The 15,408-nt window shown below is 41.9% G+C and overlaps 1 protein-coding gene across 1 annotated transcript in view; it reads right to left on the bottom strand.

Moving 5' to 3' along the window:
- The window catches only part of TRPM3 (transient receptor potential cation channel subfamily M member 3), a gene marked incomplete at its 5' end in the record, with an annotated part of 445,271 nt that extends 432,319 nt beyond the window's left edge, over window positions 1-12,952 (bottom strand). The window contains one exon of the mRNA XM_082241479.1: window positions 12,721-12,952. Coding sequence (XP_082097605.1) covers window positions 12,721-12,744 — 24 coding nt within the window. The remainder of the gene's footprint in view (window positions 1-12,720) is intronic.
- Between the last annotated feature and the right edge of the window lie 2,456 nt (window positions 12,953-15,408).

The following is a 15,408-nucleotide window of genomic DNA, read 5'->3' as shown; positions in this document are numbered from 1 at the left end:
TTAACAGTCACTGTTATTGTTTAATGATGACTGTTACAATGAAGTGATGAGAGTAATCTGTATTTTGTGATTTAAATTTTTATCAGGAAAATAAGATCATAGCTGTATGAAAGAAGATGAAAGTGCTCAATACTATACATGACAAATAACAACTCTGGAAAGTCAATAAGAAGAGGACAAAGGAAAGAGCTCCTGAGGGGGCTGCAAATGGACGAAAATGGAATTTGAAACCTCCTTAGTGAATCAGAGGTTTTGGGAGACAATATGAGCCCATGCAGAATTTATTTCCCAGGAAGTGCATACAAATTATTGTGAAGTTCACAATGTAATTTATTGCAGCTTATCTGCTCACTGAAATATTTTTTTTTAAAAAAAAACCCATAATGTTTCATAATTTCAAGACCTCCCCCCTTTCTAACTAAAGCAGAAATAAAATTCATGCAAATATAACCACTATTTATTGAATCTGTTGTAGACTGAGAGACAAATAGTGCCAAAACTTTATAGACTTACTGTTTGTGTATTTAAAGAATTCACTACTTTGAAAGAGCTGGCCTGCCCATGGTGTTTTAATTCGTCACTTCATGAAGAGAAGCACATTTGTTTCTTTAGGTAAAGAAGGTAAAGAGACCCCTGATCGTTAGGTCCAGTCGTGGATGACTCTGGGGTTGCGGCGCTCATTTTGCTTTCCAGGTCATATGGCCAGCATGACTAAGCAGCTTCTGGCGAACCAGAGCAGTGCACGGAAACGCCGCTTACCTTCCCGCTGGAGTGGTACCTATTTATCTACTTGCACTTTGACGTGCTTTCGAACTGCTAGGTTGGCAGGAGCAGGGACCGAGCGACGGGAGCTCACCCCGTTGCGGGGATTCAAACTGCCAACCTTCTGATCGGCAAGCCCTAGGCTCTGTGGTTTCTTTAGTAAATACTTTTAACCTTGACAGCTAAAGAACATCTAGTCTTATTATATAACATTCCTTCTTCATAATTACAATGCTCCTGTGTATATTCTTAGTACTTACACAGTTCTACTGTGTATACTTTTAGGTAATTACATGTGTTATGTATTCATTTTGCATTTGTGCTTTATTGCGGACTCACCATGCTCAACTGTCAGCTCCATTCCTTCACTGACAGGCAATGAGAACACAGGCATAGAGAGAGAGCAGATAAGAGGGGAATGCAGAGGGGAGGGAGAGGCAGCAGGGAGCAGCCATAACCTGATCTCTGGACACAGGGAAAATGAAAGAGAGAGCCAGAGTGAAAGAATGCAACTTGTCCTCTCAGATCAGGCATAGGCAAACTCCAGCCCTCCAGATGTTTGGGACTACAATTCCCATGATCCCTAGCTAACAGGACCAGTGGTCAGGGGGAATGATTAATGGACTTCAATGTCTGTACACTAATGCGCAAAGCATGGGAAATAAACAAGATGAGCTTGAGCTCTTGGTACAGCAAACTAAATATGACATAATAGGCATCACTGAAACCTGGTGGGATAAGTCCCACGATTGGAATGTAATAATGGAGGGATACAATCTATTTCAGAGAAACAGACCAGACAAGAAAGGAGGAGGAGTGGCGTTATATGTCAGGGATGTGTATACCTGTGAAGAGATCCAAGATTTAGATCCTCAAAGCCAAAGTGAGAGCATTTGGGTCAAAATTAAGGGAGAGAAGAATAACAGAGACCTCATTGTGGGAGTTTACTATAGATCCCCAAGCCAAACGGAGGACATAGATGATGCCTTCCTGGAACAGATGGCCAAGCATGCAAAAGGAAGGGAGATAGTAGTAATGGGGGACTTCAATTACCCGGATATTTGTTGGACGTCAAACTCAGCCAAGAGCATAAGGTCAAACAGATTCCTCACTGGCCTTGCAGACAACTTCATTGTCCAGAAAGTGGGAGAAGCAACAAGAGGAACAGCCATTTTAGATCTGGTCCTAACCAATGTTGATGACCTGGTTAGTGGGGTAGAAGTGGAAGGATCATTAGGCGCGAGTGATCATGCTCTTCTGAAGTTTACTATACAGCGGAAAGGAGCAGCCAAGCATACTAGGACTCAATTTCTTGACTTTAAGAAAGCCGACTTCATAAAACTTAGGGAAGTGCTGGGTGAGATCCCATGGACAACAATACTAAAAGGAAAGGGAGTTCATGATGGCTGGGAGTTTGTTAAGAGGGAGATACTAAAAGCACAACGTCAGGCAATACCAATGAGACGGAAACATGGAAGGTGCCTAAAGAAGCCAGGGTGGCTATCTAAAGAACTTTTAACTGAATTAAGATTAAAAAAGGATGTGTACAAAAAATGGAAAAGGGGGGAAACCACCAAAGAGGAATTCCAAACAAATAGCCAGCACGTGTAGACACAAAGTCAGAAAAGCTAAAGCACAGAATGAACTCAGGCTTGCTAGAGAGGTTAAAAGCAACAAAAAAGGCTTTAATGGGTATGTTCGTAGCAAAAGGAAGAACAAAGAAACAATGGGGTCACTCAGAGGAGAAGATGGTGAAATGCAAACAGGGGACACAGAAAGGGCTGAACTCCTCAATGCCTTCTTTGCCTCAGTCTTCTCCGATAAAGAAAACAATGCCCGACCTGAAGAATTTGGAGCAAATGATTCAGCAAAGGAAACACAGCCCAGAATAACTAAGGAGATAGTACAAGAATATTTGGCTAGTTTAGATGTATTCAAGTCTCCAGGGCCAGATGAACTGCATCCAAGAGTATTAAAAGAACTGGCAGATGTGATCTCAGAACCACTGGCAGTCATCTTTGAGAATTCCTGGAGAGCAGGCGAAGTCCCGGCAGACTGGAGGAGGGCAAATGTTGTCCCTATTTTCAAAAAGGGGAAAAGAGAGGACCCAAATAATTACCGCCCAGTCAGTCTGACATCAATAGCAGGGAAGATTCTGGAGCAGATCATTAAGCAAACAGTCTGTGAGCACCTAGAAAGGAATGCTGTGATCACCAATAGTCAGCATGGATTTCTGAAAAATAAGTCATGTCAGACTAACCTGATCTCGTTTTTTGACAGAATTACAAGCCTGGTAGATGAAGGGAACACAGTGGATGTAGCCTACCTTGATTTCAGCAAGGCATTTGACAAGGTGCCCCATGATATTCTTGTAAAGAAGCTGGTAAAATGCGGTCTTGACTATGCTACCACTCAGTGGATTTGTAACTGGCTGACTGACCGAACCCAAAGGGTGCTCATCAATGGTTCCTCTTCATCCTGGAGAAGAGTGACTAGTGGGGTGCCACAGGGTTCTGTCTTGGGCCCGGTCTTATTCAACATCTTTATCAACGACTTGGATGATGGACTCAAGGGCATCCTGATCAAATTTGCAGATGACACCAAACTGGGAGGGGTGGCTAACACCCCAGAGGACAGGATCACATTTCAAAACGACCTTGACAGATTAGAGAACTGGGCCAAAACAAACAAGATGAATTTTAACAGGGAGAAATGTAAAGTATTGCACTTGGGCAAAAAAAGGAGAGGCACAAATACAAGATGGGGGACACCTGGCTTGAGAGCAGTACATGTGAAAAGGATCTAGGAGTCTTGGTTGACCACAAACTTGACATGAGCCAACAGTGTGACGCGGCAGCTAAAAAAGCCAATGCAATTCTGGGCTGCATCAATAGGAGTATAGCATCTAGATCAAGGGAAGTAATAGTGCCACTGTATTCTGCTCTGGTCAAACCACACCTGGAGTACTGTGTCCAGTTCTGGGCACCACAATTCAAGAAGGACACTGACAAACTGGAACGTGTCCAGAGGAGGGCAACCAAAATGGTCAAAGGCCTGGAAACGATGCCTTATGAGGAACGGCTAAGGGAGCTGGGCATGTTTAGCCTGGAGAAGAGGAGGTTAAGGGGTGATATGATAGCCATGTTCAAATATATAAAAGGACGTCACATAGAGGAGGGAGAAAGGTTGTTTTCTGCTGCTCCAGAGAAGCGGACACGGAGCAATGGATCCAAACTACAAGAAAGAAGATTCCACCTAAACATTAGGAAGAACTTCCTGACAGTAAGAACTGTTTGACAGTGGAATTTGCTGCCAAGGAGTGTGGTGGAGTCTCCTACTTTGGAGGTCTTTAAGCAGAGGCTTGACAACCATATGTCAGGAGTGCTCTGATGGTGTTTCCTGCTTGGCAGGGGGTTGGACTCGATGGCCCTTGTGGTCTCTTCCAACTCTATGATTCTATGATTCTAGGGAACTGTAGTCCCAAACATCTGGAGGGCCGGAGTTTGCCTATGCCTGGCTCAGACAGTGACACAGACACAGGAATACAGGGAGTGCTTTCTCCAAAATTTCGTAGCTCACAAGACTGGCCAAGAAGCGTGGAAAGGACAGGAAGAGAAGGTGGGGGTTTTCCTGTTGGGGGGGGGGAGTTCCGGCATCTGTGCTTTCTGAGGATAATGGAGATTAGCTGAGCTCTGACCTTTTGATTTGACTAATAAATCTGAAATAAGTAACTGCCGGAGTCATCTCACGTGTGTGGGAGAGACCCAAGCCATTACATCAACATTGTACAACATTATTTGAAGTATTGCAAGAGCACCTCTGTGACACCACCAGTCCCTTTCTCAGAAACTGCCTCTGCTGTAAATCTTTTGCCGAGAGCTCATCGTTTTTCATCTTTTCCATCAAGTAAAATTGATTGGTGTTGGGGGCAGGAAGGTGAGAGAGGGGGATTGTAGGCAGGGCTGAATCGAGTACCTGGGGGACCCCTTTCTTCAATCTGTATTGTTTTTGATATTTGGTTGGAAGCCGCCCAGAGTGGCTGGGGAGACCCAGTCAAATGGGTGGGGTATAAATAATAAATTATTATTATTATAATCTAATTGACCCTTTGCATTCCATATAAAGGAATAACAGCATCAAAGTAAACATTGCTTAGCGCTGCTTTGATGCATACATTAGGTACTATTAGATAATGTTATCTGTTTATGGAGGTCAGACTTCTGTGGGTTTGGTGTGTGTGTTAAAACTGGGGCAAGATTTTAATTTCTGAACTCAGTACATGTTAGAATTTTTATTGATTTTACAAAATAAATCTCACATTTACCACATTTAAATTTTAAAATCAAACAAGATTCTTCCAAATCTTAGGACTTCCCTCCTCCCCTCCGTGGGTCCTTTATATATCTAAATCAACTGTATATTATAGTTTTTCCACATTACAGTCCTCCAAAGTGTTTCTAGCGTTGCAAGAGTTACTAAAAGCTTGCCAAACAACTCAAGTGATTACAGTGTTCTTTTACATACAGTCTGTATTTGTCCCATTCCCTACTGAAGTTTTGATCTTCCTCGTTTCTGATTTTCCCTGTCAGTCTTGCCATCTCTGCATACTCTAATAATTTCATCTGCCAATCCACTTTTGTTGGCATTTTCTCCTGTTTCTATCTCTGGGCAAGCAGCATCCTTATAGCTGTAGTTGAGTACATGAATAGTCTTCTGAAATCCTTCAGTATACCTGCATCTTAGAATTTAATTACGTCCAGTGAGTGGCAGGATTTAATTAAGCCCCGAGTGTTAAACTGGATGCCAGATCCTGCGTGTTAAAATGGATGCAAGACCCAGGTGTGTTTGAGCTGTGTGCTAGATGCTGTTAATTCTCTGGAATTAGAATGTGTGAAAGAATTGATGTAGCTGAGCAAACATCTTGAGTTCTGTATCAGATAACTCTTAAGACTAGAAAATTAGCATGTGTTTTAAAAAAACTAATTAACCCAGGCTAATTCCCTTGGAGTTGTTGGTCTGTGGGGTAATGAACCATTAGCACAGGCTTCCTCAATCTCAGCCCTCCAGATGTTTTTGGCCTACAACTCCCATGATCCCTAGCTAGCAGGACGTCAGGGATGATGGGAATTGTAGCCTCAAAAAATCTGGAGGGCCTAGGTTGAGGAAGCCTGCATTAGCACAACACAGGATCAAAGGAACCATGTGATGGCTTCCGGTTCCACTCTGCCTTAATGGTGGCAGCCAACATGACGGTGGTGATCATTGGTGAAGGAAAAACAAGGATGATTGAGGGTAATTATCCTTGCAAGTTTCCCCCAGGGACAGGGGGGAACAGGTTTCACTCACAGTTCGTCTTGGTACCTGGCTCTTACTCAGGCATGGATTGCAGGAGGCAGCGAGGTGCTGAGTGCAAAACACTTCACCTGGAGAAAACCCTCCAACGCTGCCATTAAGAAGCAGAGGTTCTCCTGTTAATTAGAGCTTAATTGGACTAAAGTACAGGTGCGCACTAGAAGAGATGAGATCATAAACTGCAGAACAAACAACTGCAAGGACTTTAAGGTTTGAATTTAAGATAAGATTTCATTTGGTGCAAAAGATGTGGAGCAGGGGAGCTTATGATTTCTTAATTTAAAGTTTTATTCTCTACATTTATGATTCGGCAACCCTCCTCTGAATGTTAGTTCAAGTAATTATATTTGTACAAGCAAGGACGGAATAAATTGGATTATAGATATGGAATATAACATTGAACAGAACTCTTGTGCATGTAAAAAAAAAGGAAAAAAGGAGGGAAGCTTTATTTTGCAAAAGGTTTATGATGAAAAATAAAGCTGACTCTTCCCCATCCTTTATTATTTATGGAATGATAACTAAGTTATACTCGGAGGCAACCCATTCAAATTAATTGAACCTACATTAGACATGTCATTAATTTCAATGGGTTTCCTCTAAGCATGAAGAACATTGGATAGAAATCACAAGAAGCAATAATAATAATACTAATTTATTATTTATACCCCGCCCATCCGTCTGGGTTTCCCCAGCCACTCTGGCAAAACAGATTAAAAACAGAATAAAACATCACACATTAAAAACGTCCCTAAACAAGGCTGCCTTCAGATGTCTTCTAAAAGTCAGGTGGTTGTTTATTTCTTTGACATCTGATGGGAGGGCATTCCACAGGGCTGGCGCCACTACCGAGAAGGCCCTCTGCCTGGTTCCCTGTAACTTTGCTTCCTGCAGTGAGGGAACCGCCAGAAGGCCCTCAGAGCTGGACCTCAGCGTCCGGACAGAATGATGGGGGTGGAGACGCTCCTTCAGGTCTACTGGGCCAAGGCCGTTTAGGGCTTTAAAGGTCAACACCAACAAAGAAAGTGTAGCACAAATAAACTCTCCACCAAAATCAACAAGCAAATATTTTAAAAACAAATTAAGACTCAGGATACCAGGAATGGGGGATAATGCAAAATCTCATTATTCTACTATGTTTATTTCCCAAAATATTGTATGTAGATATGCACCACTCAGTTTTCATTTAACCACTTATGTACCATGTTAACATCTGCCAGTGGAATCTTCATGGCTAACATGAACATTTTGAGCAATTTGAGACCTGCTGTTGCTGATATAAATGTTAGACTGCAGAAAGTGCAAAGGAAGTGTAATTTGCAAGTTACATAATAGCGTTTAACCCAGTTTCTGTGCAAAATGCAGAATTATTTAAATGAGTATTGCAACTAAAGAGGGCTAAGCAGGATCTCAAGAGGGAATCCTTGCAGAAAGACATTCACTCGCCTGACCATCTGGAGGAAACAATTTCATGTACTGGCATGACAGAATGGTACTAGGTGCCCTAGCTTAGCACCTGTTTAAAGAACTTTAATTAGTAGATTAATATTCAGCGATATACTGGGAATCTAGAAACAGCCATGTCAGCAATCACCAGTTAGTCTGCTTGTCAGAAAAAACACTTGGGTCCAACTGACCATTGCCATAGTTTCCAGAGCTGAAGGGCAACAGAAGCTTGCCCTCTCTGCCATCAGCCAGGGTGCCAAAGGCCACCCAAATGCTGGACTGCTATTCTCCTGGGAGGATCATCATCCATCATTGAGCAGCTGCAGAGAGTTTGCTTTCCTATCCCCTCCCTGCCAGCAAGAACTCTGCTTCCATGGCGGGTTGCCCTGGGCCTGCAGAAAGGTACCCCATGCACTGGCTACACCCACCACTACTGGAGCAAGAACACAAGAAAGAAGATCACCCTGGCCTGAACTGATCTCCCTCGTCTATGTCTCCCCGCCCCTTCCCTTGTCTGTCTTGCCTTTTGCAAGTCTGTTGTCCAGTCCCCGCTGCCCCCTAAATTCAATTTAGTAGTGATGACCTTTCCCTCTTTTACTAGTGGGAGCATCTGCTGGAGTTCTTCATTTCCTTCCATAACTGGGAGGAACCCTTCCATTTGCAGAATGAAAGTGCGGACTCCCGCTGGCCGTCCAAGAAAGAAAGAAACAATCCTTTTCAGGCAATGAATATATATGGGGGGGGGCACCATCATGATGGTAGGCTTTGCCCTCCGAACATATATGCATTCACTACCCACTTGGAATAATTCCAGTGTGTGCTATTGAATGTGTGGACAGATCTCTTGGCACTTCTGGGCGCCCTGCTCCTCCAGAGCTCTTTGCAAAGCCAACTGCATCTACAGGGGTATTTTCAAAAGCTACAGAGAATATGCATTTGTAAGGACAGAACCTGCCGCCCTCCAAAACATGGCAATTGTACATTGTACATGCATTAAAATATTTTTAAAACCCTAGAGAATGAAAATTCTAATTCAGCATAGCAGTAGATCAACAGCCTGGAGTACCTTCAGCAATGTAAGCAGTGCTTAGTTGCTCTGCCAGTTTCATTTCTCATTGGCGGTATCCTCTGGTTTGTAGTGGCAAGTCGTGTGTGTGTGTGTGTGTGTGTGTGTGTGTGTTAAGTGCAGCTTTTCATTCATGCTAAAAAATTATTTTGAGTCACACTATTCTCTGAGCTGGGACGCGGGTGGCGCTGTGGGTAAAAGCCTCAGCGCCTAGGGCTTGCCGATCGAAAGGTCGGCGGTTCGAATCCCCGCGGCGGGGTGCGCTCCCGCTGCTCGGTCCCAGCGCCTGCCAACCTAGCAGTTCGAAAGCACCCCCGGGTGCAAGTAGATAAATAGGTACCGCTTACCAGCGGGAAGGTAAACGGTGTTCCGTGTGCTGCGCTGGCTCGCCAGATGCAGCTTTGTCACGCTGGCCACGTGACCCGGAAGTGTCTCCGGACAGCGCTGGCCCCCGGCCTCTTGAGTGAGATGGGCGCACAAACCCCAGAGTCTGTCAAGACTGGCCCGTTCGGGCAGGGGTACCTTTACCTTTACCTTTATTCTCTGAGCTACTCTTATGAGTTGAAATATCTTCTATCTTGTTGTTTTGAATATCTTTATCCATAAGGTGAAAGAAGTGTAAGACATTTTATTCCTTTTCGAAAGTTTTGGCAAGTCACCTTGACTCCATTGCTTTCGGTGTGGAGCGATGCCTTCTCTCGAGGCTGCATTGCCACTCTGTGGCCAGTCAAACACAGCAAAGGAAAGGACTAACAAATACAAGCAAGAGGGCACCTAGGAAACATACCACAATAATTTTATGAGGCTATTGCTTAGAGAAAAGTATTAAATTTCCTTTGTGTTCATTTAGTTCAACAGATAGTTAATATGTTAGCTGAACAAACACTGTTCAACAGGATAAAAGCTTCTCAAGCATATTCTTCTATAATCAATATGCTAAGACAAAGCGCTATTCTTTATTGTCAAAATTCTATCCTTCACATTATACTCCCTAGTAGTGTTGAATTGCCCCCTCCCCCGCCCAAAAAAAGAACATTTTAAAAAATGCATTCGGGTATTTGCAACGGTAATGAAGTGGTCTGTATGCAAGGAGTGCATGTATAATGCCCCTTAATGAGAGGCTTTAGCTTGGATCCTAACTAGGCTTCAAAAGGAAGGGCTTCTTCCATTCATGGACAAGACCAAGATCCAGCAGATGACCATGTTGCTTGAAGGGAGGGGAAAAGCAATTTTTGCTTATTCATCCTTCCTCCTTCAGTTACCCCACAATGCTCAGGAGAATCACCCAACCCTCTGGAGCAGATTTCTGGGGTTGTAAGGGAAAGGGGGAATCGGGAAGAGTTGCCTTCCCATTCCTCCAACAATGGGAACCTCCCAGAACATAGCTGTCACAGGGTGGACCTGCCAGCAGGAGAAAACGCAGGATTCTCAGCCTAGGCGTCTATGTTGGATGGAGGCTTTGAGCACAGTATGATTGGTTTGGAATGCTAGAGACAGGAAGAAGCTGATTAGTGAAATATATTCCCTGGTTTCTAGCTTTCAGTTGGCTAAGCTTCTCTCTGTGTTTTCATTAATTAGTAAGAAATATAAATGGAAATATCACCTAATACAAGCTATGTTTTCTTCCAAGGTGATCCAGATTCTACAGTCTTGTTAATGGATATTTGAGAAAGAAAACTGTCATTTGCATGGCATGGCTAAGAAAAGCCCACCAGGACGCAATTCTGTTGTTACTGGTATTTTCCTGTATTTTCGTTATTTTCAAGTGCTTTGTGGAAGATGTGGGGAAAACAGGTGTTTTTTGCTTGGCAGACTCTTAGTGGCTGCTTCTCATTTAAGCTTTAAATTAAATCCTCTGTTTACAACATACAAATTGCTGCAGAGTTTATCAAGTCATCAAAAGCAGCACTGACAACTAACAGCTGAATTCATAATCACCAAATATTTTGCAAATGTCTGCATTAAATGAACAAAAAGGTGATGAAGTCATTAACTTCCCCAAGTTAACACAGAGAAATGTGCTTTAAAAAGCATTTTTGAACCTTCTAAAGCAAATAACATTTACTATTTTCACTTGAAATTGCAACATATATCTGTACTGATGTAAACTACTTAAAGGCAAATTCACCTGAGTCTAGTTTTAGAACCAAAACAAACTTATCCAATGAGCATAATACAAGACAGGAAACTCCAATTCTAATTAGGAAGATAAACAAAGAAACAAAGAAACCTACATGACAAATTCAAACTCTCTTAATGTACCAAACTATGTAGGTCAGTCCCTCTGAATCGCTCCCAGTCATGCTGGTGGTGGTTTAAGGGAGTTTCATTCCAAAATATCTGGAGGCCACAAAGTTGGAGATGAAGGTTGGTCTATTGGCTAGGAAAATTAAGCTGCAATCCGCAATGGAGCTAATTTCTGAGTAGACATGTATAGGATTGCCTTACTGGAGAGTTTGGCATTTCAGGTTTGAAATACAATTAAATGAGCTATCAAGCAAGTGTAGAAAACTATTCCAATTGCAGTAAATGCAGCCAGGATTGTAAATAAAATTGGGGGAGTAGGGGTGGGATCCAATATGTAATTGTTGTTTTCGGGTATAAAATTAATATGTATGTGAAATAATCTGACTCTGTTTCATCTATCCCACAGATTTTATTAATCCACAAATAACTAAAACATATTTTGCTAACTTGCTCTTGCAGTAGGTGACTTTAAAACACTGGACTCACAAAAAACAAACCAAAAAAGTGTTTTGCCGAAAATTGTGTGATCAGGAAACTAGGAAAAATAACAAACAGAAACTGTAATGGCATATCAAGTTTTAAATTTACCTATTTTTTAATTGTTCAGAAAACTTACTTTTCTCAAATATTGTCAATGTAATAATAAAATGCAACAAAGTATCAAGTCCAGAAAGATTACAGTGTAACATTTGCCATTTGTCTTTACCATATTACGTTTCTTATGAAACGCTGTGTTAACTGAGACTGTTCTCAGAACTGTAGTAATTCTGCCTGAATATTGCAAAATACAATTCCAAAGGCGCAAAAAAACTGCCAAAAGTCAGCCCTTTTAAACCCTGTTTACTTAACAAAGAAAAAATGAAGCACATGGTTAACTGTCCTATTAAGAATCAATTAGAATTAACAGTGCTTAACTTAGCCTGGATGGTGACCTTATTTTTACCAGCTCTATAATAGTGTAGGTACATTTCTAAATAACTGTAGGAAAAACTTTAAATAATCCAGGCTTTTTGTTGTTGCTGGCCAACAGGCCAACAGGCAATATTTAAATTCTAGAAAGCTTCAATACAGTGTAAACTCTATTGTTCCAAAATAATACAATATATCATTGACTTGCAATTGTACAGTGATATTCAGTCATATAGCAGATAAATTGATATTTTATAGCTTACAATATCATACTTTTTCATATATTTGTGAAATTATTTGTTTTATTAATATATACTAATGGATATATAAAGAATCTGAACAAGTAATAAACATATAATACACTGACCTAACACTGGAATGAGACATAATAACATGCTACTATAAGTCCACTGATTATTTCAGAATAAACTGTTCTCATGTATTATAATTTGTATTTTTTGCAGTTGCATCATATTCCCTGGTAGAACTATACTGAATTAGGAAACACTCACAAGGGATTGTCTTCTCCCCCATGCCCAGAAATTTGGAGAACCCCAGAGATTCAGAACTGACTGCATGTTATTATTGCATCCTATTGATATTTCCTGGCAGTATTTCTGAACAATCATTCACCAGATTATTTGCTTTGAATTTGTACTGTATTTCAGATTTCATTTGCAAATCATTTTAAACCCTGGAGTTTGCTCTAGATTTAGGATTCGTAAAATCAGTGACATAAAAAGCTGTGTCAAACAGAAAATTGCATCAGGCGCAGCTTCTCTAATCATCGCTCTACAATTAAGGGAAAAGTCAATGTTGCTAAAATCCTCTGTTCTCCACTATTAAAGGCCCAGAGGTCTCATCCCACCCTTGATCTGACAACCCTTAAATAAATGTTAATCTAATTTCAGAACTTTCCAGAGAAATGCAAGACTCACCAAATTGGCTGGTTTGTTCTTCATTGGGGCAGGTGAGCTTTATTTAACAGTTTGACCAGTACGAATCCACTTGTCTGTTCTTCATTCTGTGAAGTCTACATACAGCAAAAGTGCAAGTTGAGCCAGCAGATCTCCATTCAGCTGTGCAGGTGAGGAGAGCAAGGAGCGTGTTAAGACTTCTGGCGTGTTGCTTCTGCCACAGGTTGGAGTGACTGGCTTGGGCTGAGCTGCTCTTCTCTGACATTGCTGCCTATTGAGCTGCAGATGTGGAAATGAAGCCCTAATCACCCTGTGCCTAAGCTGACTCTTACAATAAAACCCTCGTGTTTTTGTCAGCTGTGGAGATAATCAATTCATGAGGAAGTGGGGGGCTGCCATCTGTCACCTGAGTTAAACTGATCAATTTCCTCATCTGGGTGCTTATATTGCTTTTAAAACTAGGTGATAATTATCCCAGCTGGTTTTAAAGTGCTCTGTGAACTACACCACATTATTAATAATGGTGTTAAATGCTTTCAGACATAAGAAAACCTTTGGGTCTGCATCTGTTTGTAGACTGAGCAGTTTTGTTGGTTGAAATTTGCTGGATTCTTAAGGAAACAAATTTCCCCTTAGCACACTGCCATGTATTTTTCTCCACAGAGTGAGTTGTTACTTGAAATAAATGTGTACCATTTGACACAGGGAATGGCACTATATACCGTATTTTTTGCACCATAACACTCACTTTTTTCCTCCTAAAAAGTAAGGGGAAATGTCTGTGTGTGTTATGGAGGGAATGCCTACGGGTGGCATGCCTACGGATTTTCCTCCTCTAAAAACTACGTGCGTGTTATGGTCGGGTGCGTGTTATAGAGCGAAAAATACAGTAACCAATGGTCGGAAGAATTAATACTAACAGGCTATTTCATTATTTCTGAGCTGATGAACACTGAAAAGTGCTTAATTAATATAACAGTATCTTTAATTTATTTATTTCTGAATTGATGAAAACAGAGAAGTGCTGGCTGTGTTGGGATCAAACACTCTTGTGTAACAATATCTAGGTAAAGGTAAAGGGACCCCTGACCATTAGGTCCAGTCGTGGCTGACTCTGGGGTTGGGGCGCTCATCTCGCTTTATTGGCCGAGGGAGCCGGCATACAGCTTCCAGGTCATGTGGCCAGCATGACTAAGCCGCTTCTGGCAAACCAGAGCAGCGCACGGAAATGCCGTTTACCTTCCTGCCAGAGCAGTACCTATTTATCTACTTGCACTTTGATGTGCTTTCAAAGTGCTAGATTGGCAGGAGCAGGGACCGAGCAATGGGAACTCACCCCGTCGTGGGGATTTGAACTGCCGACCTTCTGATCAGCAAGCCCTAGGCTCTGTGGCTTAACCCACAGCGCCACCCGCGTCCCTAACAATATCTATATACTACTTATTAGAATAAAAGATCTGTAAGTGATTTGTATTCATTTAAAACATTCATTTAAAATACCAATACAAGCACTAAAACCAACTTAGCTTATAAAATTAAAATAGAAAATAAAACCAGTAATTTAAAAACAAACAAACAACCACCACCATACACTTAACTAAATTCACATGCCTGGGTAGGCTTGCTAGAGCAATTATTATTCTTATTATTTAAGCAGGCACCAAAGATAGTAGAGTGAAGTTGCCTGCCTAATATCAATGGGCTGGGACTTCTGAAGTGCAGGTGCTGCCTCACCAAAAGATACGTTTCTTGCAAGTGAACAGCACATCGCATGTGGCACTTGTAAATGTGCCAGTTCTGCAGATTTAAGAAATGGTATTTCATGCTCTAGTGTCTGTCATGTTCATTAATATTTTCTATGACCCGTAGGGAACAATGGATCTTTCTCACAGAAGAGGAATCAGTGAAAGTGGAACCGGGGCAGATCCTGATTCCTCTGCTTCTTCTTCCAGAGCATCACACCAAGGAGAGGGTGGTGGGGCTAGTCCTCCTTTTGGCACTCCAAAGAAAGGTGTGCAAGTACCTCCTTCATCCAGTGGGCAAAATGACAAAGTGTGACTCACATGCACTTCCTGTAACGTACATGGAAGAGTCTTGAGGCAGCAGGTCCTTGCCTTAGCAAGTGAGATGTCAGCGAGCCTTCTATGGTGCCTGCAGAACAGACGATGTTTATGCCTCACTCCATTTCCTCTGTGTTGGGTGGTAGTGAGGTGCCTTCACTGACAGTACAAGGTGTGTTGCACTTATTTATAGCCCAGTGATTTTATCTCCTGGTGTTCAGCTCCAGGTGATGTCTCTACAGACAGATGGGGTGGAGCAAATCATTCAAGACAGACAGCTGTGGGGATCAGCATAGCTGTCAGCTTTCCCCTTTTCTTGCCCTTTTCCCTTTTCTTGCGAGGAATCCTATTTGGAATAAGGGAATTTCCCTTTAAAAAAGGGAAAGGTTGACAGCTATGGGGATCAGGCTGGAGCAAATCTGGAAATTGGTTTCAGCAACAAATAACCCTATCCAAGTCAGGACTTGTAAGCCGACCAGTAGCATGGTGCCCTGTGTGAGCCTCAAGCCCCATGAAACAGGACATATTTCAGGGCAGACCAAGGGGCATATTACATACGTTTTCTTTTCCCCTTGACAATTTATTCTTTGTAAAATACATTTTCTAACAAATACAGTACCAATACTAACAGGCAACACTGTAGACAGTG

This window comes from Podarcis vaucheri, assembly GCF_965113315.1.
Source record: "Podarcis vaucheri genome assembly, chromosome: 11".
Classification (NCBI taxonomy): Eukaryota; Metazoa; Chordata; class Lepidosauria; order Squamata; family Lacertidae; genus Podarcis; species Podarcis vaucheri.
Note: the sequence above shows the minus strand (reverse complement) of the source record. Positions and strands in the feature narration are given on the sequence as shown.